The sequence below is a fragment of the Lissotriton helveticus genome, chromosome 1_2 (assembly GCF_964261635.1).
Source record: "Lissotriton helveticus chromosome 1_2, aLisHel1.1, whole genome shotgun sequence".
Classification (NCBI taxonomy): Eukaryota; Metazoa; Chordata; class Amphibia; order Caudata; family Salamandridae; genus Lissotriton; species Lissotriton helveticus.
The window spans coordinates 353,251,735-353,272,332 of NC_136058.1; the positions used below are offsets into that span (position 1 = coordinate 353,251,735).

At 44.8% G+C, this 20,598-nt stretch overlaps 1 protein-coding gene across 2 annotated transcripts in view; it reads right to left on the minus strand.

Moving 5' to 3' along the window:
• The window catches only part of LOC144804633 (uncharacterized), a 303,027-nt gene that overhangs the window by 67,839 nt on the left and 214,590 nt on the right, over positions 1 to 20,598 (minus strand). For both annotated transcript variants that reach the window (XM_078671922.1, XM_078671921.1), the window contains exon 9: positions 14,054 to 14,152. In XM_078671922.1, coding sequence (XP_078528048.1) covers positions 14,054 to 14,152 — 99 coding nt within the window. The remainder of the gene's footprint in view (positions 1 to 14,053; positions 14,153 to 20,598) is intronic.

Sequence of the window (20,598 nt, forward strand, 5' to 3'; positions counted from 1 at the left end):
CAAATGACTAACATTGTGCAACAGGGTAAAAGCACACTGAAAAGGCTGTGTGACCATTTACACCAAATGCAATACTTATGACCTCACCATTAAGGAAACAGATGCATGTTTTAAATCATCTTACAGATGAGGTCACATATAACATTACTCTTACAACTATGAATCCAGTCCATTTATCTATTGAGTATGTGTTGTAGTTTGATTACATTTTGCTTTAGGAGTTGTTATATAGTAGCGTAAATATAAGATGGTCTTAAACATTGCATTTGGTGTGCGGGTTACATATTGTATGGCTGTTGTGTGACTTATGGATTGCGGTCCTAACCATGAATGGCGATTTTCAGTGGGTTAGTTGTTCTAATTTGTAAACATTGCTGCTCTTTAACTATGGCTTTTTAAAGGGAATTTCAAAGTATTTTTTTTAAAAACATATTATAATGTGTTATAACCAAGCTAAACACAACTTCCTTTTAGGGTTTGGTCTATATCAGCAAATGTTTGGGTTTCTTTTAATCAAATGCCACATCCAACAGTTTTCTGCACCCAACCAGCCATGGGCAGCTAACCCCGTTGTGCATGACCTTCTGCTGAGCACAGTGAGAGCTAGCCACAGGAATTCGCCTATTGCTAGGCCTTGCACAAACTGTCTTTGGGTAGTCGACCCACCTTATGCATTACCCTTTGATTGGGAAGGCAACCTTTCCCACCATCCTCCACAGGTGGACCACCCCTCTGCATGCTGACTTTGGCCGTGTTCACTTGAGGTTTGCTGCATGTGACTGAGCCCTGTGTCCAGTTTGCAGTTTGCAACCTTCTTCTGTTGGGTAAGGCCTTCAGGTGAAGGCAGCAAGGTTTGGTTGCAGTCCCCCATTGTGTCGTTGATTGCCATCCCTGTCTTTGCATGGCCGTTGGCTCTGAACATGCAGTGTTTGGCCAAGGCCCGTCTAGCGCTAAGTCCCATGTGTGTCCACAATAGTTGTCCACTTAATACTTTCATTTCCCAATTATTTTAACAGAATTCACGAATGCAGATAGTTTAGGTGAACCCACAATGAATATACTACTTTTTCATTTAAATTATGTTGATGTGGGTTTCCCTTTGGACCCTACTTTCCCCAATGGGTCTGGGAGTCATAGGAGGTTTATCCTGCCCACTGTGACTTTTCCCCTTTTTTTTTCATGACACAGTGCTCTGCGCATCATGTTGAGTAATGGAGGCCACAACATAATTATTTCTGTGACAGCCAGCTAATCAAAGAATCACGGATTTTCAATCGACATCTGGATTGCAAATCCCCAATGCAAAGAAGAGAAGTTATCTCGTCTTCTTTTTAGATTCTCAAATCAACATTGTAGGAACACTTTTTAAATGCTCATTTCTCAAAAACTATTTAACCGTTTTGCACAAGCCAAGCAAATACACTTTTCTGAGCACAGTTTTATTCACATGCCAAGTTTGATGTATTTTAGTTCAGCCATTTTTTCTGTTGTGAGGAGGAAAGACACCTATGGGAGTTAAAAGGGGAAATATCATATTTGATAATACCTGCACCCAGCTGGTCATAGGTATACATTGACAAGCTATTGAGTGTGCTGCTTGCATTCATTTTGACTCTCAGAACTGAGAAATCAGCAGATATTGTTTTTTTTTATAGTACCTGGGCATTTTATAGAGTCTGCTGCTACCATTCACATCTACTTTGAGCCACTGTTACCGTCAGCTATCTGCGCTAAGTACACTTGAAGCTAGTGCTGGGGTGGAGGCATTAGGCCTCCTCTTTCAGCCGAAGACTGGGAGGTGGGCGCGGAAGTGGCCTGTCTAGGCTGACTACCCTGCCAGAAACAAATTAATGTGCTTGTGTAATGCAGGGGCGGCTGCTGCACTTCACCCTGGTGCCCTGCGTTACATATCTCCAAGAGGCCAATCAAATCCTGCGTTCCTGCAGAGGCAGGAACAAAACGAAAGGAATCTAATAAATGTCTTTCCTGCTGTTTCTGCCTCTGCTGCTGTGTTTCCCTCCAGTCCTCGTAGCTGGCCCGGCTCCTCTCTCCAAGGGCGAATCTTCAGGGTGGTTTGTTTGGGGTGACCCCCATTCCCCCAATGCAATTACACTTTGTATTTGGTCGGGTTCTATGGCCTTTATTTAGGTCAGTTAGTTGCTACAATTAAAACGTTTGGGCAGCAGTGACTGGTATCTGGGCTAGCAGGCCTTTAAAAAATCACAGACGTGGAATTTTCCTATTTGATGGCCCCAGAAGTGCTATACACTGTTTTGGTCTTCAGTATTTTGCCATTTTTATGGTTGTTGTCCTTTATACAACTCTCCAATTTAAACCAGAAGTGGTGTTTAGATTTGAACCTAACAAGCAGATTAGTGAATATCATGGGTTCTCGTCAACATTTTTGTTTGCCTAGGATCACACAATTTCGTAAAGTGGGGAAACCAGGATTAATCCCAGGTTTTCTGGTTTCACATTGTGCAGTTGACCAGAAATCATAAAATCTGGGATTAATCCTGGCTTCCCCACTTTAACAAATCTTGTGTTCCTAAGCAATTGTTTATACTTTGCCTCCTTTTACTTCATTAGTACATATTGCGCCAGGATGCCTGTCAGGTAAAAGCGCGCTTTACAAGTGTTGAAATAATAATAATATAAGAGAACCTTGCAATATTACTTCAGCATATGCGCTTTACAAAATCCTCCCCGTGTTTGATTGATAAATTATAGTGATCATGTATAATAGAAACCCTGGCTTCTCAAGAGGATGAACATAAGTTCAATATTGGCATTGTTGACAGGGTGGAGGGAAAAATTCATGTTTTTAAATTCACGGTTGAAAAATATCGCTTTAAACGAAAGAAATGATTATCAAAGCACTGGTATAATCTGATGTAATAAGGACAGATGTTCTGCATGTAGATAAAATAATTTTTTTTTAATTGGGGGAGACTTTGTGTATTGTTTACACTCTTGCTGAAAGATGTGTTTAAAAATTAGTGTTGGTAAAGTTAAGAGGTGCAGGACATCCTAGTTACTTTCTTTTTTTAATGTCACTTAACCTTTAAATAAATGCTTGCACGTTTATTTACCATCTTTTTTATGTCAGTTCTTAGTAGAGTAGGGTGCAGCCTAGTGCTGCTGTTGATCTGGGGCCGCACGTCAAGGTCAATGCTGTATAGCAGTCTGTTAGTCCATAACCAGAAAGATAAAGCATACTAAAGACGGTTATACTGGTGGCCCTAAACATGGAATTTTTAGCCTACAGCAAACTCATTTGTGGGTCAGCCATGTGCCATTGGCCCTTGCCTCTACTCACACTGTTCTCGTGTCAGGACTCAGGAAGGACACTGATGCAGGCAAAGATAGTCAGGGTCAAACCAGTTAGGTTAAGTGTGCTTCATCACTACACTGATTCTCCTCTACCTGCCCCCACCACCCGAATAGGCAACTGTGGCTATTAGAGCTGTGCTGTTAGAAGCAAGGCAGAGCAATGAAAGCAGACCTGCCCCAGGTTTAGCTGGTTCTTGCTAGATGTTCAAGAATTAGGGTGGGGATTAGGGCTGTGGTTACTCAGTGGCCTAATGCATTCACTTAAAAAATGTGTGTTTGACCTCTTGGTCTCAGCTTTAAATCCTAGGCTGTTCACTTTGCCTTTCATCCTTCTAAGGTCGATTAAATGAGTAACATTGACTTGGGTAATATACATCTTTCAGAAAGCACCAAAATACCTCATGGGATAAATGTACACTTTATTAATTAGTTCTCATTCAAAATTGTGTGTGTGTGTGTGTGTGTGTGCAGGTGTGTGTGTGTCTGTGTGTGTGTGTGAGGTTCTACTGCCAATTGCCACTGATCATATTGGAACGCCTTTCTTTAATTCAGACCTCCTCCACTTGCTTTGCAAGGGCTTTACTATAGTGCAAGGAATGGGGTTTCTTGGCTTGGGATTGGTATCTTCAATCATTTCGCCACGCCCACCTCACCTTGGTTTCATCTGTAAGCCCTTTAAATAATACCTTTGTCCACCGCCTCTCCTCTTTAGTTGGATACTCAATGTTAATTGTCGCTGAATTGTATTTATTTATTTATTTATTTATTTAAACTTATAATGCGCACAGCTACCCGCAGTGGGTTTCCCGACGCCCAGGGACAGACTAAAGAAGAAGAACTAACATGCTGATTTTAACGATAAGTAGCTTCTAATCACTGCTGAAAAAGCCAAGTTTTGATTCCCTTGCGGAAACGAAAAAGATTGGTTTCCGTCTTCAGGGTCACAGGAAGAGCATTCCAGAATTTGGGGACCAGATGGGAAAAAGAGCGGCCTCCCATTTTTGCTAGCCTAAATCTGGGAATGGAGAAATCACCATTCCCTGAGGATCGCAGATTTCGACTTGGCTTGTAGGCCTGAACTAGGCCCTGAAGATATTGAGGGGCTGAGGCTTGTTTGATTTTAAAAGCGTGACCAAGGGCTTTGAATTTAATTCGGTTCGGGATTTTGAGCCAGTGAAGGTCATGAAGTGCAAGAGAGGCGGATGTTCTCCTAGGGACATTGCGAAGGAGCCGGGCAGCCGCATTCTGAACAACCTGGAGTTTATTTATGGTTGTCAGATCGGCTCCAAGATAGAGGACGTTGCCATAATCCAGGAGTGAAACAACAAATGCCTGGACTACGGTTCTTTGTGTGGAAGGGGGCAACATCCACAAGATTTTTTGAAGCCATCTCAAAGTGGCAAAACAAATAGAGGCCACCTACACAGCCTGCCGTCTCAGTTTATCATCAAGGAGGAACCCGAGATTGCGTACTACAGTGACGGGCTGAGGAGTATATCCCATATCCTTGGGCCAATGGTGGGGGCCCCAAAGATCCTTACCCTTGCCCAGTATCACAACCTCGGTCTTGTCATCGTTTAATTTCAAGAAATTGCTCTTCATCCAATCGGAGACTCGGGTCAAACCTACTTTCAAAGCAGAGGTTTCATTGCACTCCTTGTGAATCTGTGCATAATAAATGTGATTCATATGCCATTTGTGCACCAGCAATTTCATATGCAACATTTGAAAGAGAATGTTAAAAGGATCTTTAATACATGCAAGGGTATCAACAATATATTACAGATTGAAGCAATTTGTAATTATTCGCACCTCAAACAATTCTTGCCCCCTTTAAAGTGTCATTAGCCCCGCCCATTGTCCCACCTCCTAGCCCCGCCTTCTTGCCACGTCCCCAGGTCACAGCTCAATTTGATGAGTACTTGCACTTTTTTCCCATTTAAAGCCCTGCATAGAACCCCACTCTGATGATGCTAGACCTGCTTCCCCACACATCATGGATATGAGCACATCAGTAATAAGTGAAGCACCACCACTGGGGATCCTTCTGGAGGCAAGCAGCTGCCACCATATCCCTTATTTGCTGGCTTGAACATGAAGAAACGGCGCAAACAAGCTAGCTCTACAGTATTTCAGCAAAAGGAAATTCCTGCGAGGCGGGGAGAACTTGCTGTTGGAGAGATGGCTACACGTGCAGCAGTACACTCCGCTTCATTTACTACTGCTCTGGATGTCATGATTGAGACCGCAACAACAGGCAGGGTGTCTTCAGTGCAGCAGATTTTACCTGAAATTCTAAATATGCAGAAGGATGAAGCCCAACCAGACTCTACAAATGTATTGCTACTACAGATCTTGATGGAGTTGAAAAATATTAAAATATCCCTGTTCGAGCTTACATCACGTATTATAGAAGACAGCTAGCCATGTCAAGCAGTTCACGTGAATAAACTACAAACTGATCTGGCCGAACTCCAAATTAAGGTCGAAATGCAGGAAATCGGTCACAAAGATAGAATCTTTGCATTATAGGAGTACCTGAAGGACATGAAATCGGCCAATCGGTAGTTGCTGTAGTATCAGATCTTTTCTTCATATATGTGTTTTCTGAAGCAGCAGCCCTGAATATTGATCTCACAATTTCATGACCTCAACGTGTCCCAGCAGTCCAGCATCCCAAAGCCAATTACCCTCGAACTATCATTGTAATCTTTGGTGACTATAGAGTTAAGGAATGTATTTTGGCATGTGCTATTTGAGACATGATATATCAGACTCCTGACAATTTTCCTTTCAAGTTATTTTCAGATATGTCTGCATTTTCTGCGGGATGCCACACGGCATTCAGAGGTATGATTAATTGTATTCAGCAGCTTGGTGCTCCAGTGGGTATTATACAACAACCAAAGTTGAAAGTTTCATAGAAATGGAGGTCACACATTTTGCAGTCGATTGAGTTTCTTCAGTCTCTACAACACGGGGGGGTTAACAAGGGATAACACAGAGTAATGTTGATCACGTAAAAGTTGTCTAGTTTGTATAGTCAATTAGCCCAATTGCCGTCAACAACCCCTTAACTGACTTGAGTGCCAAGTCACACCGCCCCTATTCAGGGTTGGGTGGTATGGTTGGGAGTGGAGATCGAGTGGGAGGGGTGGGCACTTGCAAGTAGGGGCTGGTACATTCCCGGGTACCCTAGGCGGGAAGGTTCCTTGTTGGATGAAGGTGAAGGGGGGTTCACAGGGTGTGTGGGTAAGGGGAGGAGGTGGTTGATGATTGGGGAAACTAAAATGGGGAAAAAATATCAGGACTGTCTAGAGTCAAGCAGGATGGTTAAGATTTTGGAAATTGATAGTATTTCTTACTTAGTTTACGTCAGGGAGCACCATGGAGATAAGGGCATATATCTTAGTATGTTGTAATGGAAAAGATTAAAATAGCTTCATGTAATACTAACAGCAATAATATTCAGAACAAATTCAGATCCATTATAGCATGGCTGAAAGAACTAAGGGCACAGGTAATCCGACTTCAGGAAACCCTGCCAAGCTCCAGCGGCTGACACAATGTATATCTCAGGCATTTTTTGTGTCGCTTAGTGCCGCAATTTGGGGGGAGGGAGGGTGCAATTTTATTTACTAATAAATTCAAGGGGGAAGTTTTACAGGTGGTGTGCAGTCCTGAAGATAGAGGGATCAGGGGTAGTTTGAAGCTTTATGACCAGGTTATTCATTTGATCAGCTTCTTCGGGCCAATTGAAGATGATGCAACATCATTAGATAAATGGCCTTAATAATGAATGTTAGAACTGGGGGTCTCTAGTTGGCTGAGGTAGGTACCTTAGTCCAAATAGAGACCCTTGCTTCTAAGTCAGGGACAGGAAGGACACCTTCTCAGGTAGCCCCTGCTCACCCTCTCGTTAGCTTAGCACGAGCAGCCAGGCTTATCTTTAAGGCAAATGTGTAAAGTATTTGCAACCACGCTCTCAGTAACCCAATGATGACACCACCAATGGACTCCACACGAGTTTCTTAAAAACGAGTATATGTTTATATAAAAAGATATACGATGAGACCACACGATAAAGATCCACCATATCATATTTGTAATATTTCACCTTGCTGGTTATTACCAACCCTGGTAGGTTCTTGCAGTATTAATGAGCAATTCTCTATGATCCAACGCAGTCCTAATGCAATGCTATGCAGGTCGTAATGCAAGAATCAGGCACTTTGAAATGTCAAAATATTGCAGTTCGTTTCGCAACAATCGGGCAGTTCGTAATGCCAAAATAATGCGACTCGTAATGCAACAATCAGGTAGTTCGTTATGCAAAAATAATGCAATGCCTAATGCAATGATCAGGCAGTTCTTAATGCAGAAATAATGCAATGCGTAATGCAACGATCAGGCAGTTCATAATGTAGAAATAATGCAATGTGTAAAGCAACAATCAGGCAGTTCGCAATGTAAAAATAATGCAATGTGTAATGCAACAATCAGGCAGTTTGTAATGCAAAAATAATGCATTGCGTAATGCAACAATCAGGCAGTTCATAATGCAGAAATAATTCAATGTGTAATGCAACAATAATGCACTCCGGCACCGATCACGGTGCTCTGGACGGTCTCTATGTCCCTCTTACTGACCTGCGGTCAGCTTCTGCCAAAATATGCCCCCAACACAGGTATGGTGGAAAACAAAGTGCAGCTCCACACTCTGGCCCCGGTACTGCCACTCCTCGGCAACTATGGTCCGTGATATTAGCTTGAGCAGAGGCTCGCGCTGCGAGAATGGGAAAGGCAGAGAGCATTTCTCTCAGAGCCCGCACCCTGCCCCAGGCGGCGACATACGCACGCACGCTGAACGTTACCGGGGGGTGCAACCTCACTCTTCTCTCCTCGTGACTTGGGCCTTCGATGCAACTTTGTTGATTTTGGGCAGTGGAACTTGGCACCCTCCTCCCCGAAGGGAATGGTTCGAGGTCCCTTCTTGGCAAAGGCAGACTCGGGCCGGTGGCAATGACGAAGGTCTCAGACTGCAACAGGGCACACGCACACAGCTTTGCTGAGACTCACTTAAGTTCTGGGTGCACGGTCATGGGGCAATCTTCACGAAGGTGTCAGGCTGCATGAAGCACATGCACACAGTGGCACTGAGACTCACTTGGATTCCGGTTGCCCACGATCACAGGGCAATTCTTACCAGGGTCTCATGCTGAAAAAAGCACACGCACACAGCGTCGCTGAGAGTCACTTGGATTCTGGCTGCCCACAATCACAGGGCAATTCTTATCAGGGTCTCATGCTGCAAAAAGCATACGCACACAGCATCGCTAAGACTCACTTGGGCTTCAGGTGTACACAATCACAGGGCAATCCTCACGAAGGTCTCAGGCTGCATGAAGCACACGCACACAGCCTTGCTGAGACTCACTTGGACTCTGGGTGCACACGATCACATGACAATCCTCACAAAGGTCTCAGGCTGCACAAAGCACATGCACACAGCGTCGCTGAGATTCACTTGGACTCCAGGTACCCACGATCACAGGGCAACTCTTATGAGGGTCTCAGGCTTCAAAAAGCACATGTACACAGCGTCACTGAGACACACCTGGAAACCTTTGTATTCCTGAGTTTCCACAACAGGCAGCCAGCTCTCCTTGGGCCCTTGAGGATAAGTTACTTCAGGACACAGCACACAGCAAAGTCATTTCAAGCAGGGGGACACAGCACACAGCAAAGTCCCTTTCGCCTCTCCTTGGTTAAATCAGCAAACTGCAGGCCAGCCCCAGAACACACAGCAAGGGTCAGTCCTTTCTTTCAGTCTCTTCAGCTGTTTCTTCATTGGCAGAGGTTCCTCTTGTCCATAAAGTAGTTCCAATCCTTTACAGTCTTGAACAGTTCCATTCCAACGTTCAGGGGTTTCAGCTCTCATAGTTATAACCCTAAATGTCTTTGAAGTCTTTGTGTTCAGGGGGCACTGACCCCTGTCCAAACCAGTTCTGGGTGTCTCCCTGTCAGTGACACCTTCTTCCTGTTATAGTTGGGGTCTGGATGCTTAATCACTCAGCAGGAGATGGAGCCATTTCACCTCCAGAGGCTACTCCTCCCCCCTACACTCCAGATGCAAGTCAGTCTGCTGTTGTCTCACCTCCTCCGCTGAGTCAAGACATTCCCCAGGCAGAGACACACAGAAAACCCATCCACTTCCATAAGGGTGGTTTCTAAACACACAATGCAAAAACCACCTTCACAAACAGATGTGTTATTAAATTGTGAGTTCAGGCACACTAAACTTCACCTTTCCATCTTAAGCCTATGGCAAGACAGACTGGACACATATTACACAGCCTCCCCATTCTGTCCTATGGGCAAGATGGCCTTGCAACAGTAACCAACAAAATGGAGAGTATTTCACTGTCAAGACATGGTACACACCTCAGTACATGTCCTAACTTTCACATACACTGCACCCTGCCCAGGGGGCACCTTGACCTACCATAGTGGTGTCCGATGTGCATAAAAAGGGAAGGGTAAGGCCTGGCAAGTGGATGCACTTGTCAGGACAACATGGCAGTTTAACAAACTGTGCACAGCAACTGCAGTGGCAAGCCTAAGTTCTCTCTTTAGGGCTACTTGTGTGGGTGGAACAATTAGTACTGGAGGCCCACTAGTAGCAGTTGCATTACCAGCCCTGGCACACATAGTGCACTTTGCTAGGGACTTTAGTAGTAAGGCAAACATACCAATCATTGGCAACCAATTACCATTACACTTTACACAGGGAGCACTTGCAGTTTGACACTGATCAGCCGTGGCAAAGTGCCCAAATCATCTAATTTGGCGACACCATGTCAGAAAAAAGGTCTAGGGGGAAGGCAAAAGGTCCAACAGTGAAGGCCTACAACACTTTTACGCCGCCGTTGTGTCACTTTTTGTGACACAGCGCTGGCGCAAATAATGTGCCATGTTGTGCCATATTTACAAAGTGATTCATCTAAATAGATGCGTCACTTTGTAAACACCTGCTCTATATTATACTTGTGTAAGGTATAATATATGCAGGTTGGGCATTCCCCCGCAAAAAGCCTGGTAGAAGTGGCCCAGTGTGAAATCTATCAGATATAACTGCGCCACTTCTAGGATGCCACTGCATCATATCCTTACGCCTGACTCACAGCAGGCATAAGCGAGACGCAGGGCAATGAGTATAGGTCCCCCCCATGCATTGCTGGAGTTGCATCATGCTTACGACACAACTCCAGCAATGCATGGGGTTTTGCGCTGACAGATGTGTCAGGATTCCTGAAGTATCTGTCAATCCTTGTGACATGGAGCGCCGTACAAAAATACGGTGCATCCATGGTGTCGCCAAGGAGAGTGCATGAAAGCAGTGATGCAACACTTTTCATAAAAGTCCAAAATTGTATAACATATTGGAATAAGGGACATATTCGCATTGGAGGAGATTTCAAATGTATTCAATGACGGGGTGGGTCTGCTCTAGTTTAAACAAACATCAGAATAAGCCAAAATCAGCTCAGGTTTTGGCTAATCTTTTACAAGATTTCACACTAATTGATCCCTGGAGAGCAGACTACCCGGCCAAACGGGAATATATCTGTTTCTCAAAACATTTTAACTCTGCTTCACGTATTGACTATTTTTTATATCTTATAATTGGCAAAAGGTGTGGTCTGTTATTTTGTTTACACCCTTTTCGGATCACTCAGTCCGGTGCGTCGATCTTAAAATATGTGACTCCTGTATAGTAAGGCCAAGCTGGTTTTCAACAAATCATTACTGACACAAGAGGGTTGGATTGTGACCATGCACACTGGATTGGTGGAGATTTGGTAGTGTAATACTACCACCAGAGCTATTTCTTATATTTGGGGAGCATGCAAATCATTTATTAGGAGGGATGTCATATCTTATGTTGCTCAGAGAAATAGAGCTAGGGGTGGGATAATTCTGGCTCTGCAATCTGAGCTGTAGCAGGCACGGTGCTTAGATACCAGGGCAAATGCAAATGTAAACAAGGAAGGCTTGGGTCCTGACCTCCCCAGACTGGACCACCCAAATGTTGAAATCTCAGAAAGGTGTCAAGGGAGGTTCATTTTAAATATTCACCATAAACCTGAGACCACTAATTCTGAAGTTGTTGAGCATGTATTCTGCTTAGTTTTGATAATTCAAAAAGACATTCATAAATCAATTGGACATGTCGTTTAAAAGGAAACACCACATTAATAAATCAGACAATTGCAACACATTTGTACATGCAAAGGCATCTAAGGATAGATTGGTCGAGGCCAGCCAGCGGCTTCGTGAATATTTCCTCTCTCAGGATGTAGTGAACCAGCGCATCTGTTTTCAAAAAGTCAGCAAATAGAACGGGCATACTGGCCACCTTCTGGCATGGTCATTAAAAAAGAATCAAGATTTAGGAACCATTAAAGAGATCTGGGATGGGACTTTGAATTGTATTGTTTCTGATTCCGGCCAGCTAGGCAAGATGTTTGTGAACTAGTGTGACCAGCTCTATATTGCAACCCTTCACCTCATGCAATTGAGACCTTTCTTCAATCCATTGTACTCCCTTGTCTCGAAAATGATATACAGGTAAAGATTGAAGCCCCCATTACACTGGAGGAAATTTTAGAAGCAATAAAGATGCTTCCATGTGCTAAAGCTTATGGCAGTGATGGCATACCAATGATATTCTATCAAACCTTTCCTCAACAGATCGTTGATCTTTTGGTAGTTCTATTTAATGATCTTTTAAATGGGGCAAGATGCCTGTGGAATTTACCGAGGCAGTTATTGTTAGCTTTCTTAACACCTTCGCTGCGGCGGCAATTCCACCGCAGCGCTAGGGGGGAGGGGGGCTGCACGGCGCTCCCATGCTCCTGACGGAACCGCTTTGTCACGAGCCTCGGGCGCGCTGTGATTGTGACGGAGTGGTTCCATCATGGCCCCGCCCGCTCATAGAACGCGCTGCGCAGGCGCAAAATCAGCCATGCTGTTGACGGAACCGCTCCGTCACCAGCACAGCGCGACCGAGGCTGGTGACAGAGCGGTTCCGTCACCAGCATGGAAAAGGTTAAGAAAGATAAGGCGGCAAAACAACCTGGGTCTTATCGCCCAGTAAGTCTTTTGCATTCTGATTATAAACTATTTGCCAAGATAATCACATTAGGACTGCCCTCTTTGCCAATAGTACATCAACACCAAAAAGTGCTTTTGCCGGGAGAACTTTATCAACCAATACAAACTTTTAATACAAGCAATGGACTATTGTTCTAATAACAATGATGAAGCAGTTATAATTACGTTAGACGCCAAAGAAGCATTCGGCCATGCGCAGTGGGACAGCCTATTTATGATCCTCCTGCGTTTTGGCATTCCCTCCAACATGGTCAAACTATTGAGGAATTATTTCCATTTCTCGGGCACGAGGTAAGTGTGTCCAATGTCACCAGTACTGTTTGCTCTTTTTGTCGAACCTTTATTGACGGCCTTGAGGCAGGAGCGGGAGATTCGGCCACCACTGCCAGATGCTCCCAACTTGAAGTTATTTGCAGACGACATCATTCTATATTCTGCTGGAAATAGATGAAACATAAACCAAGCCTTTCTTAGAATTCAATCGTTTCGGAGATCGGAGGGTGTAAGATCAATCAGGCCAAGTCAGAGGTGCTTCTTTTCCATTGCCCCTCTACAATTCTTCCTATAGAAGTGCGAAAAAATGTCTCTACATCTAGCACTGTAAGATATCTAAGGGCCATTTTATCAAGAAAGGGCAATACAGGGGCAGGAAACTGCCGCTAAAGCGGCGATAATGGCCTTGATAATATGCCCTTGTGAATTCCCATAGATGCCCAGGTTCTGGTGTTAAACTGGGCTTCTATGGGAATTCACAAGGGCCTATTATCAAGCCCATTATCGCCGCTTTAGCGGCACTTTCCTGCCGATAAAAGCGGCGATGATGAATCGCCCTTTCTTGATAATATGGCTTCTAGTCCCCATTTCCGTGCTTGACCGCCCTATCTGTTAGGCCAAATACTCTCCCCTATATTATACCCTGTATTGCATTAGCTTAATGTATTCGTCCGTGTCCGCTAGTTGCTTTAGGTCCGGGCACATTTGCGTTAACCATTATTTGCAAGGGGCACTATTAGGCCCCGCCCATAGATTGTTCTTTAACCCCTTGACCATGGTGCAAATTCCGCTGCAATGCTGGGGAAATTAGTGTGCGGGGTTCGGACGGCCGCCATGACTCACGACGGCTCCTGGCCAATACGCGCACGCAAGAGGTAAACACTATGTCAACAATTACTTTGTGATGGGTGTGCACAGAAGATGATTGAGATGCTGGAGTCCCTTCTGATACCTGCCTTGAGACAGGAGAGGATGCCAGGGAAATAGAGGCTACACGTGATATATCTGATGTGTGTGATTGTTAAGGTAAAGGTAATAGAGGTTTTATTTTGCCACAGAAATGACACTTTCAATAGGAATCACTGAGACACACAGCTACATACTACATTCAAAGAACAGATGCTCCACAACTGTGGCAGGGAACAGATTGTGCAGAAGCACCATGTCAGTGATGCAAACCAACCCAGATCAGTTTTTTGTGCAAAGGTTTGATAAGCTTCTTTTCATTACATTCACTGTGAATCTGTCTCACTCATGCATTCCTTCTCACCTTCATTACAGGTTGGTCCTTGGAATCCATAGTAACAAATGCAGGTGTCATTCGAAGTGCAAGAGCCATAAATGCAAGTACTTGCATTGCAAGATGCCACTGGAGAAGAGAACAACACATTCAATAGAAATAAGGAAAAATACATAACCAATCATGTAAAATAAACTTAAGGCATTTATTTGCTCAAAGTTTCATAGCGCTGTTTAGATGAGTTCCCTGGGCCTTAATCAGTTGAAGAAGCCCTTCCCTCACACAACTGCCAAATCTGGGGGTTATTTTTTCCCTTCCTAGTCTGGAAAGAGAGTTACTCCTGCCATGGCTAGAGTAGATGTGACCATTTCAAGGGTGGGAAGGGGGCAGAATGAAGCCTGGAAATGCCCAAAAGCATACAAACTTCCATGGGAAACCACCTTTTGGAACGCCCAGTTCCCAACCAAGACAGTGATTTATTACTGCAAATTTTTCAGCAGTTGTTGCGGAAAACTCTCCAGTACAACATGCATTTATGCCTGCCGGGAATGGCTTTGTGGATACCAGGCAGGCATACAAAGGTACACTCAGTTGTGAAGCAAATTACCTTTCTGAATAAGGTGTTGTTGGGATTGAAAAGTATCTTGCATGCTGATGGTCATGCACCCCTGCCCTGAGTGCCCCCGCTGGATCGGTGAGACTATTTTTTTTCAAGCCAAACATGGATCATGCGTGTGCGCCATGTAATAGGCTTGTCTCATGGACTGCAGTCTTGTTGGATAAAGAGAAGCACCCAGAGACCTATTCTCATGGTGTTGAAAGGCTAATGCCTTCATCAGGACCTATGTGGGAAGACACCGGTGTTGCCAGCATACCGTGTAGTGATCAGTAGAGGTGAACATGCCTTGTGACATGTGTCACTGGAGTGACACCTACAGGCCCATTTCTGTAAAGTTGTGCTGCTGTGAGATTAATCCACCCATGGCCCCATTATCAACTAGTGTGACAAAAGAGCCAGGAATCAGAACAGAGATAGCCTCCAGGAACAAACAGAGAGCATGAAGGATAAAGACATCCTCACATGTGTGACCACCTACTGCACAGTGGCCAACAGCATTAAGAAAGCCATCAACCAACATTGGCACATTATGACGTCTGGATCTTTAAAATGGCCAAAGCCCAGAATTGCCCACAAAAGGAGGAAAGACATCAGAAATTTCTTGTAACGTAGAAGGCCCCCTAAAAAGAAAGAGATAACAAATTCAATGCTCACAACTTGGGGCTTACCACCTGTAGCAGGACGTTACCCCTGCGGGTAATGTGAAGTGTGCCATTGGACAAAAGTAGCAAAACCCCTCATACAGAGCGATAACCTGGAGTGGACTCTAAAACAACAAACAAATCACAACACTTTACACGCCATACACGTGATCATATGTCCATGCAGACTAAGATACAAAGGCATGGCTTGCCTCAAAGTCAAAAACACAGATTGGAGAACACCATAGAAATATCAGATGCAAGAAAGCCACCCCAAGGATGAGTAACCACTTTCTTACTTCTCAGCATACAACCAATGCTCTTGAATGGGTGATTTTGGAAACACTGAATGACACAGACAGAGATACCGAATACATTCTCTTTCAAAAAGAACAAAAATGGGTCTACAGTCTTAAAACCATTGGTCAGTAATAATTATATTATGTGTTATCAGTAATATGTATTAATAATATGTATGTATTTATATATGTATGAGCCACCTGTGAGTTTGGAGGCATCATCCCTATTGCTTCTACTACTAGTAAAGCATGACCATATGCTGACACCAGCGACTTTCGCTCTTGGGTCCACAAGCAAATACTCACCCGCATACCTTTGTATCATAAACCTGAGAGACATAAGTCAACCCTATAGCATTCCTCAAAGCATGTTCATGAATCTCTACTCTTGAGATTAAGCTTTAAATTGCATATGAGATTACCATCACCTTGTAACAAGATTCCTATGGTTCACCACCTTCAACAATGTTGACACCGGATACACTAGCTCTATTCCTTTTCTGCTCTTGACTTTACAAACATATACATCACATGCCTAAATATAAGAAACACAAGTTAACCTTATAGCACTTCTTCAAATGTGCCCATGAATCTCTTCTTTTCTGTACATAAAAATCCCTATATTTGATCTGATTTGCCCCATGAGATTTGAGACATAACGGTGTATGAAATGTTTTTTTAGAGTTTCATATAGCACAAACTTGACCTGAAAATATCAGGTATCAGTATGCTTTACATGAGCACCAGTTTCGTTACAGATGGACACATTCACTTTTGTTACGCGCAGAATCACAGGAAGTTGAGAGTCCCTTTAGAGACTTGAACCCAGATTCCCCGCATCGAGGTCGACCACTCTAGCCGTAAGGCTACATCCTCTCCCCTAACATACCAACAAATATATTTTCATTTACCTCCTCATTATAGCTACAACATAAGGGCATTAGAGTTGCCAGGACATTTCCAGCACATGTGCATCTGACACAGCTCACTCATAGCAGGAGTCTTTCTTTCTGTCCTTTTATGAAACTTCCTTTTTTTTTAAACTTCCAGAAGTTAATTAATCACATTATGGCAACTTCAGCAACAGTTTCCTCTTAACAAAAACACCTCTAAGAGTTAATTTTTATAAACAGAAATGTTTCTCACTTGTAACTTTCACTTCAGACAATGATTTTCAGTAGTTCATCCATAGCTTCATCCACAGGAGCCTGCAGCAACCTAATCTCGAGCATCTCTTCCCAATTATTCAACTAAGGTCACAGAGCAAGCTATAAAAACTGTGTCTCTCACCTTCAACATTCTAGATGCATGCAAGAGCACTGCTTAGGACGATTTAAAGTTCCCCCTGGCTGTATCTATCTTTCACTAATGCAGTGTTAGAAACAGGGATTTCCGGTAGGCTAGGGCATGCGCCAAAGCCAGGCCCGAAACCCCCGTTCTAGTCAGGGCAAGGGAGTTACACACTGAAGATTACCCCTGCTCACCCCCTTGGTAGCTTGGCACGAGCAGTCAGGCTTATCCCAGAGGCAATGTGTAAAGCGTTTGCGTAACACACACACACAGTCGCGACACACTAGGCACACAACAAAAGAGACTTCACACAAGGTTATTTAAAAATAGCCTTTGTATTATGTAAAACACATTAGAATCACAATCACAGATATAAACACGGTTCCAACTGGCACCAGGTCATAATTTACAGGGGACTATGTACAAGGCAGCGCCAGTCGGGTCGCTGCCAGAATCATCACATGAGTACAATTAGCAACACAACCAGTCATGATTGTAAAACAGCCAGTAGTAAAAGTATAACGGCCAGTAGGTACTGGTGAAATAGTGAACCCAGCAATTATACCACAATAGGCATGAATCCCATTAGCATGAGTACCTTAGGCATAAACACATTATATCAAGCATGGAATGCAAGCATCATTGTATGACATTAGGCAACCTCATAAGCATAAATGCAACATCATTAGGCATAGAAATAAATTAGGCATGACCATCAGCAAAGTGCTGCACACATAAAAGTCACATCCCTGGAAATGAGAGTAAACATCACCTAAGACCATTGCGCCCTCAGAGCACACCAAAGAAAGGGCTCCACGTTGCAGATTAGCTTTTGGCACCACTGCGCCTGGGGATCCCCCTACTCTGGGACTCTAAAAGAAAGGGTTGCCCAACATTGCAGCTGCCCACTTCTGCGGTGCAGCTGTGTCCAAGGGGAAGAGGATTGGCACCAGCAATGTAGAGTTTGGAGCCCTACTCCAGGACTTCAAAAGTAAAATTGCCCAAACATTGCAGCTGCCAGCTTCGGCGGTGCAGCTGTGAGAAATGCTTTGGCACATTGGAGTCGCCCTCCGGGACTCTAAAGGAAAACTTGCTCCACTGTGTAAGTTGGAGCACCAGAATGTTGCTGTGGCCCGCAATTGCGGCGCCGCTGTGTAGCAAAAAGGTTGGAGCACTCTCTGTGCTCTAAGGGCAGCCACCTTGCCGGGATTCTCAAAGCAAGTTGATCCCTCACGCATTGCAGCTGCCCACTCTTGTGCAGTGCAACTGTACAGATCACCCAAACATGGGCACTTCTGGTGTTGCTCCCTGCACCCTCGACAATTTCCAGCGCCCCCACTCAACAGGACTCTTCCCGCGCTGTTCTGGTCTCCGCTCTGTCCTCAGGCAGCTCCTCTTGCTGGCTGGAGGCGGGCTGCTGGAATGGGTGTGCACTGCTCTGGCTTCTCGGTGGTTGCAGGGATCTCTCTGACTCACAATTGCCCTGCTCAGGCAGGCTTCACTTCCGGGTCCCTTCTCCTTCGGCGGCTTCTCTGATCGCTGAGCCCCCTTGTTGCCAAGTAAAGGCCCGCGATGGCTTCCAATCCCAGTGCTGACCTTCTCTGACGTTGGTAGACTCTGGTCCGGCAGCGGGGAAGGCAGCACAGTGTTTTCGCGGCTCTCGGACCCTCAGCAGTGATGTTGTGGTGATTTTGAAAGGCGGGGTGGGCACCCTCCAAAAAGCAGTAAAAAAGAGGGGTGGGCTCCCGCATCTTCAGGAACCCAAGTGCAGAACAATTACGGGGTGGGCTCCCGCTTAAGGCGATGAAGATGTAGGGACAATACCGGGTAGGCTCCCGTTTTTAAATAAATATAAAAAGAACAGAGTTGACTCCCGCAATAAGGCAAGACACGTGGGGAATCCAACACACCGGGATTCCCTTCAGGCATGTTGATTTCTCAGCAGCGCGCTGCAGGATGCCAGCTCCTCTCTTCACCTGGACGATTAAAATATAGTGCTCACGAGGCGCTAGAAGGCAGGAAAGCAGGGGCAATACTGGGCAAGATCCACAGGCAGTAGGACAGCTCAGCAATACAGAGTAGAAGTTCCTAAAAACAGTCAAACTCAGCAAGGTGGCAATCCTCCTGGCAAAACAGCCTTTACTCCAGCACAGTCTCTTCCAAGTCCAATAGAAGCAAAGAGTCCTTGGCACAGCCAGGCAGGCCAGCATGCAGGGACCCTCAGAAGCAGCAGCTGGGCAGAGTGTCCCCTCCAAGTCTACACAAGCACACACTCTCATGGGGCACAGTCCATGCATTTATACACCCCTCTGCCCTGCTGCTAGAAAGGGGCAGAAGCTTCTGGAAGAGTCTTTGGGGAAACCTGTCCCAACTGGTTTTGGGGGGTGTAGAGCACTTTGTTCACCAGGCTTCCCTCCTCCCTTTGTGAGCTGGGGCTTGGTAATCAGACACACCACAGGGGGGGCAGAGGCAGCATTTTACAGGGCAGGCACAGACCTATTCAGGGACAGGGGACTTCTCCGCCCACTACTCCAATGGCATATCTCCTATTCAGCCTGACACTGACTCACCCTGCCCTCCCTGGAGCCACCCACACCTCACCAGCCCCGATCACTTTTAGAACCAGACATGCAGGCAGGCAGGCACACAGCACAAAGAAATGACAACTTTTAAAAGTGATACCAAAGGGGATGATGCTTGCAATGTTCAACACTCCGTCCATCACCCTCTTTGGTTTTGCTTTGTTCGTCCTAAGTTGGCAGGGTATGCCCAGATGTGGGTCTCTTGCTCACTTTGCCACTGGATTCAAGCTAGCCTGGCTGATGACGGCTTTTTAGCCAGAAACCGGTCCCAGGATGCTTGTTTCTGGTCCAGGGCAGACATGGCTTGGCAGTTTGGGCTCGACTGTTCCCATGAGGCACAGGGTCAGACTGATTTGCATATGGCCATGTCTGAACTGGGGTGGCGGAGTGAGCTAAAGAATGATGATGGATTAAACCCAGATCATTTGACTGAAAGTGAGTGCTTGCAATGTTCAACACTCCGTCCATCATCCCCTTTGGTTTTGTTTTGTTCACCCTAAGTTGGCAGGGTATGCCCAGACGTGTGTCCCTTGCTCACTTTGCCACTAGATTCAAGCTGCAAAATACAGGAGATGGTAAGGAGAGATAAATATCAAAGTATTTTTGACGGAATAAGGGACTATCAATTCCCTTATGCTAGAAATAAAATGTTATACATTACTTTTTATATATACAAAGTGATCACACACCTAATCGTAACAAGATTACCAATTTTAATATCGATTAATCCTATGTTTCAACTAATGGCGATAATGTTAACCCTTTTTCTCTATGCCTAGAAGAAAAGGGTTTTGTTTTGACTTAATACTGGGTGCTCCCTTGTGTCTGGACAAAGCTATACCTCTCTGAAGAGCTCTAATTAGATGTGGGTGAGGCAAATGTGAGGTGATGGTGCTTCTATTCTTGCCGCAAAATACTTTATTGAAGTGCACAGAGCTTAGCAGGCTCAAGCAATTGATAGGGATCTAAACGAACTCTTCAGTTGAACCACTAGACTGCACACTCTTCAAGAATGACAGTGTGGCCATCTTGGAACTCCACTTGAGCCAGGTTTCCCTACATGGAACTTGCTCCCGATGTTCTTCTTCAGTTTGGGAGTAAATCAGGATATCATCTGTATAAACAATCGCACAATGGTTAATAA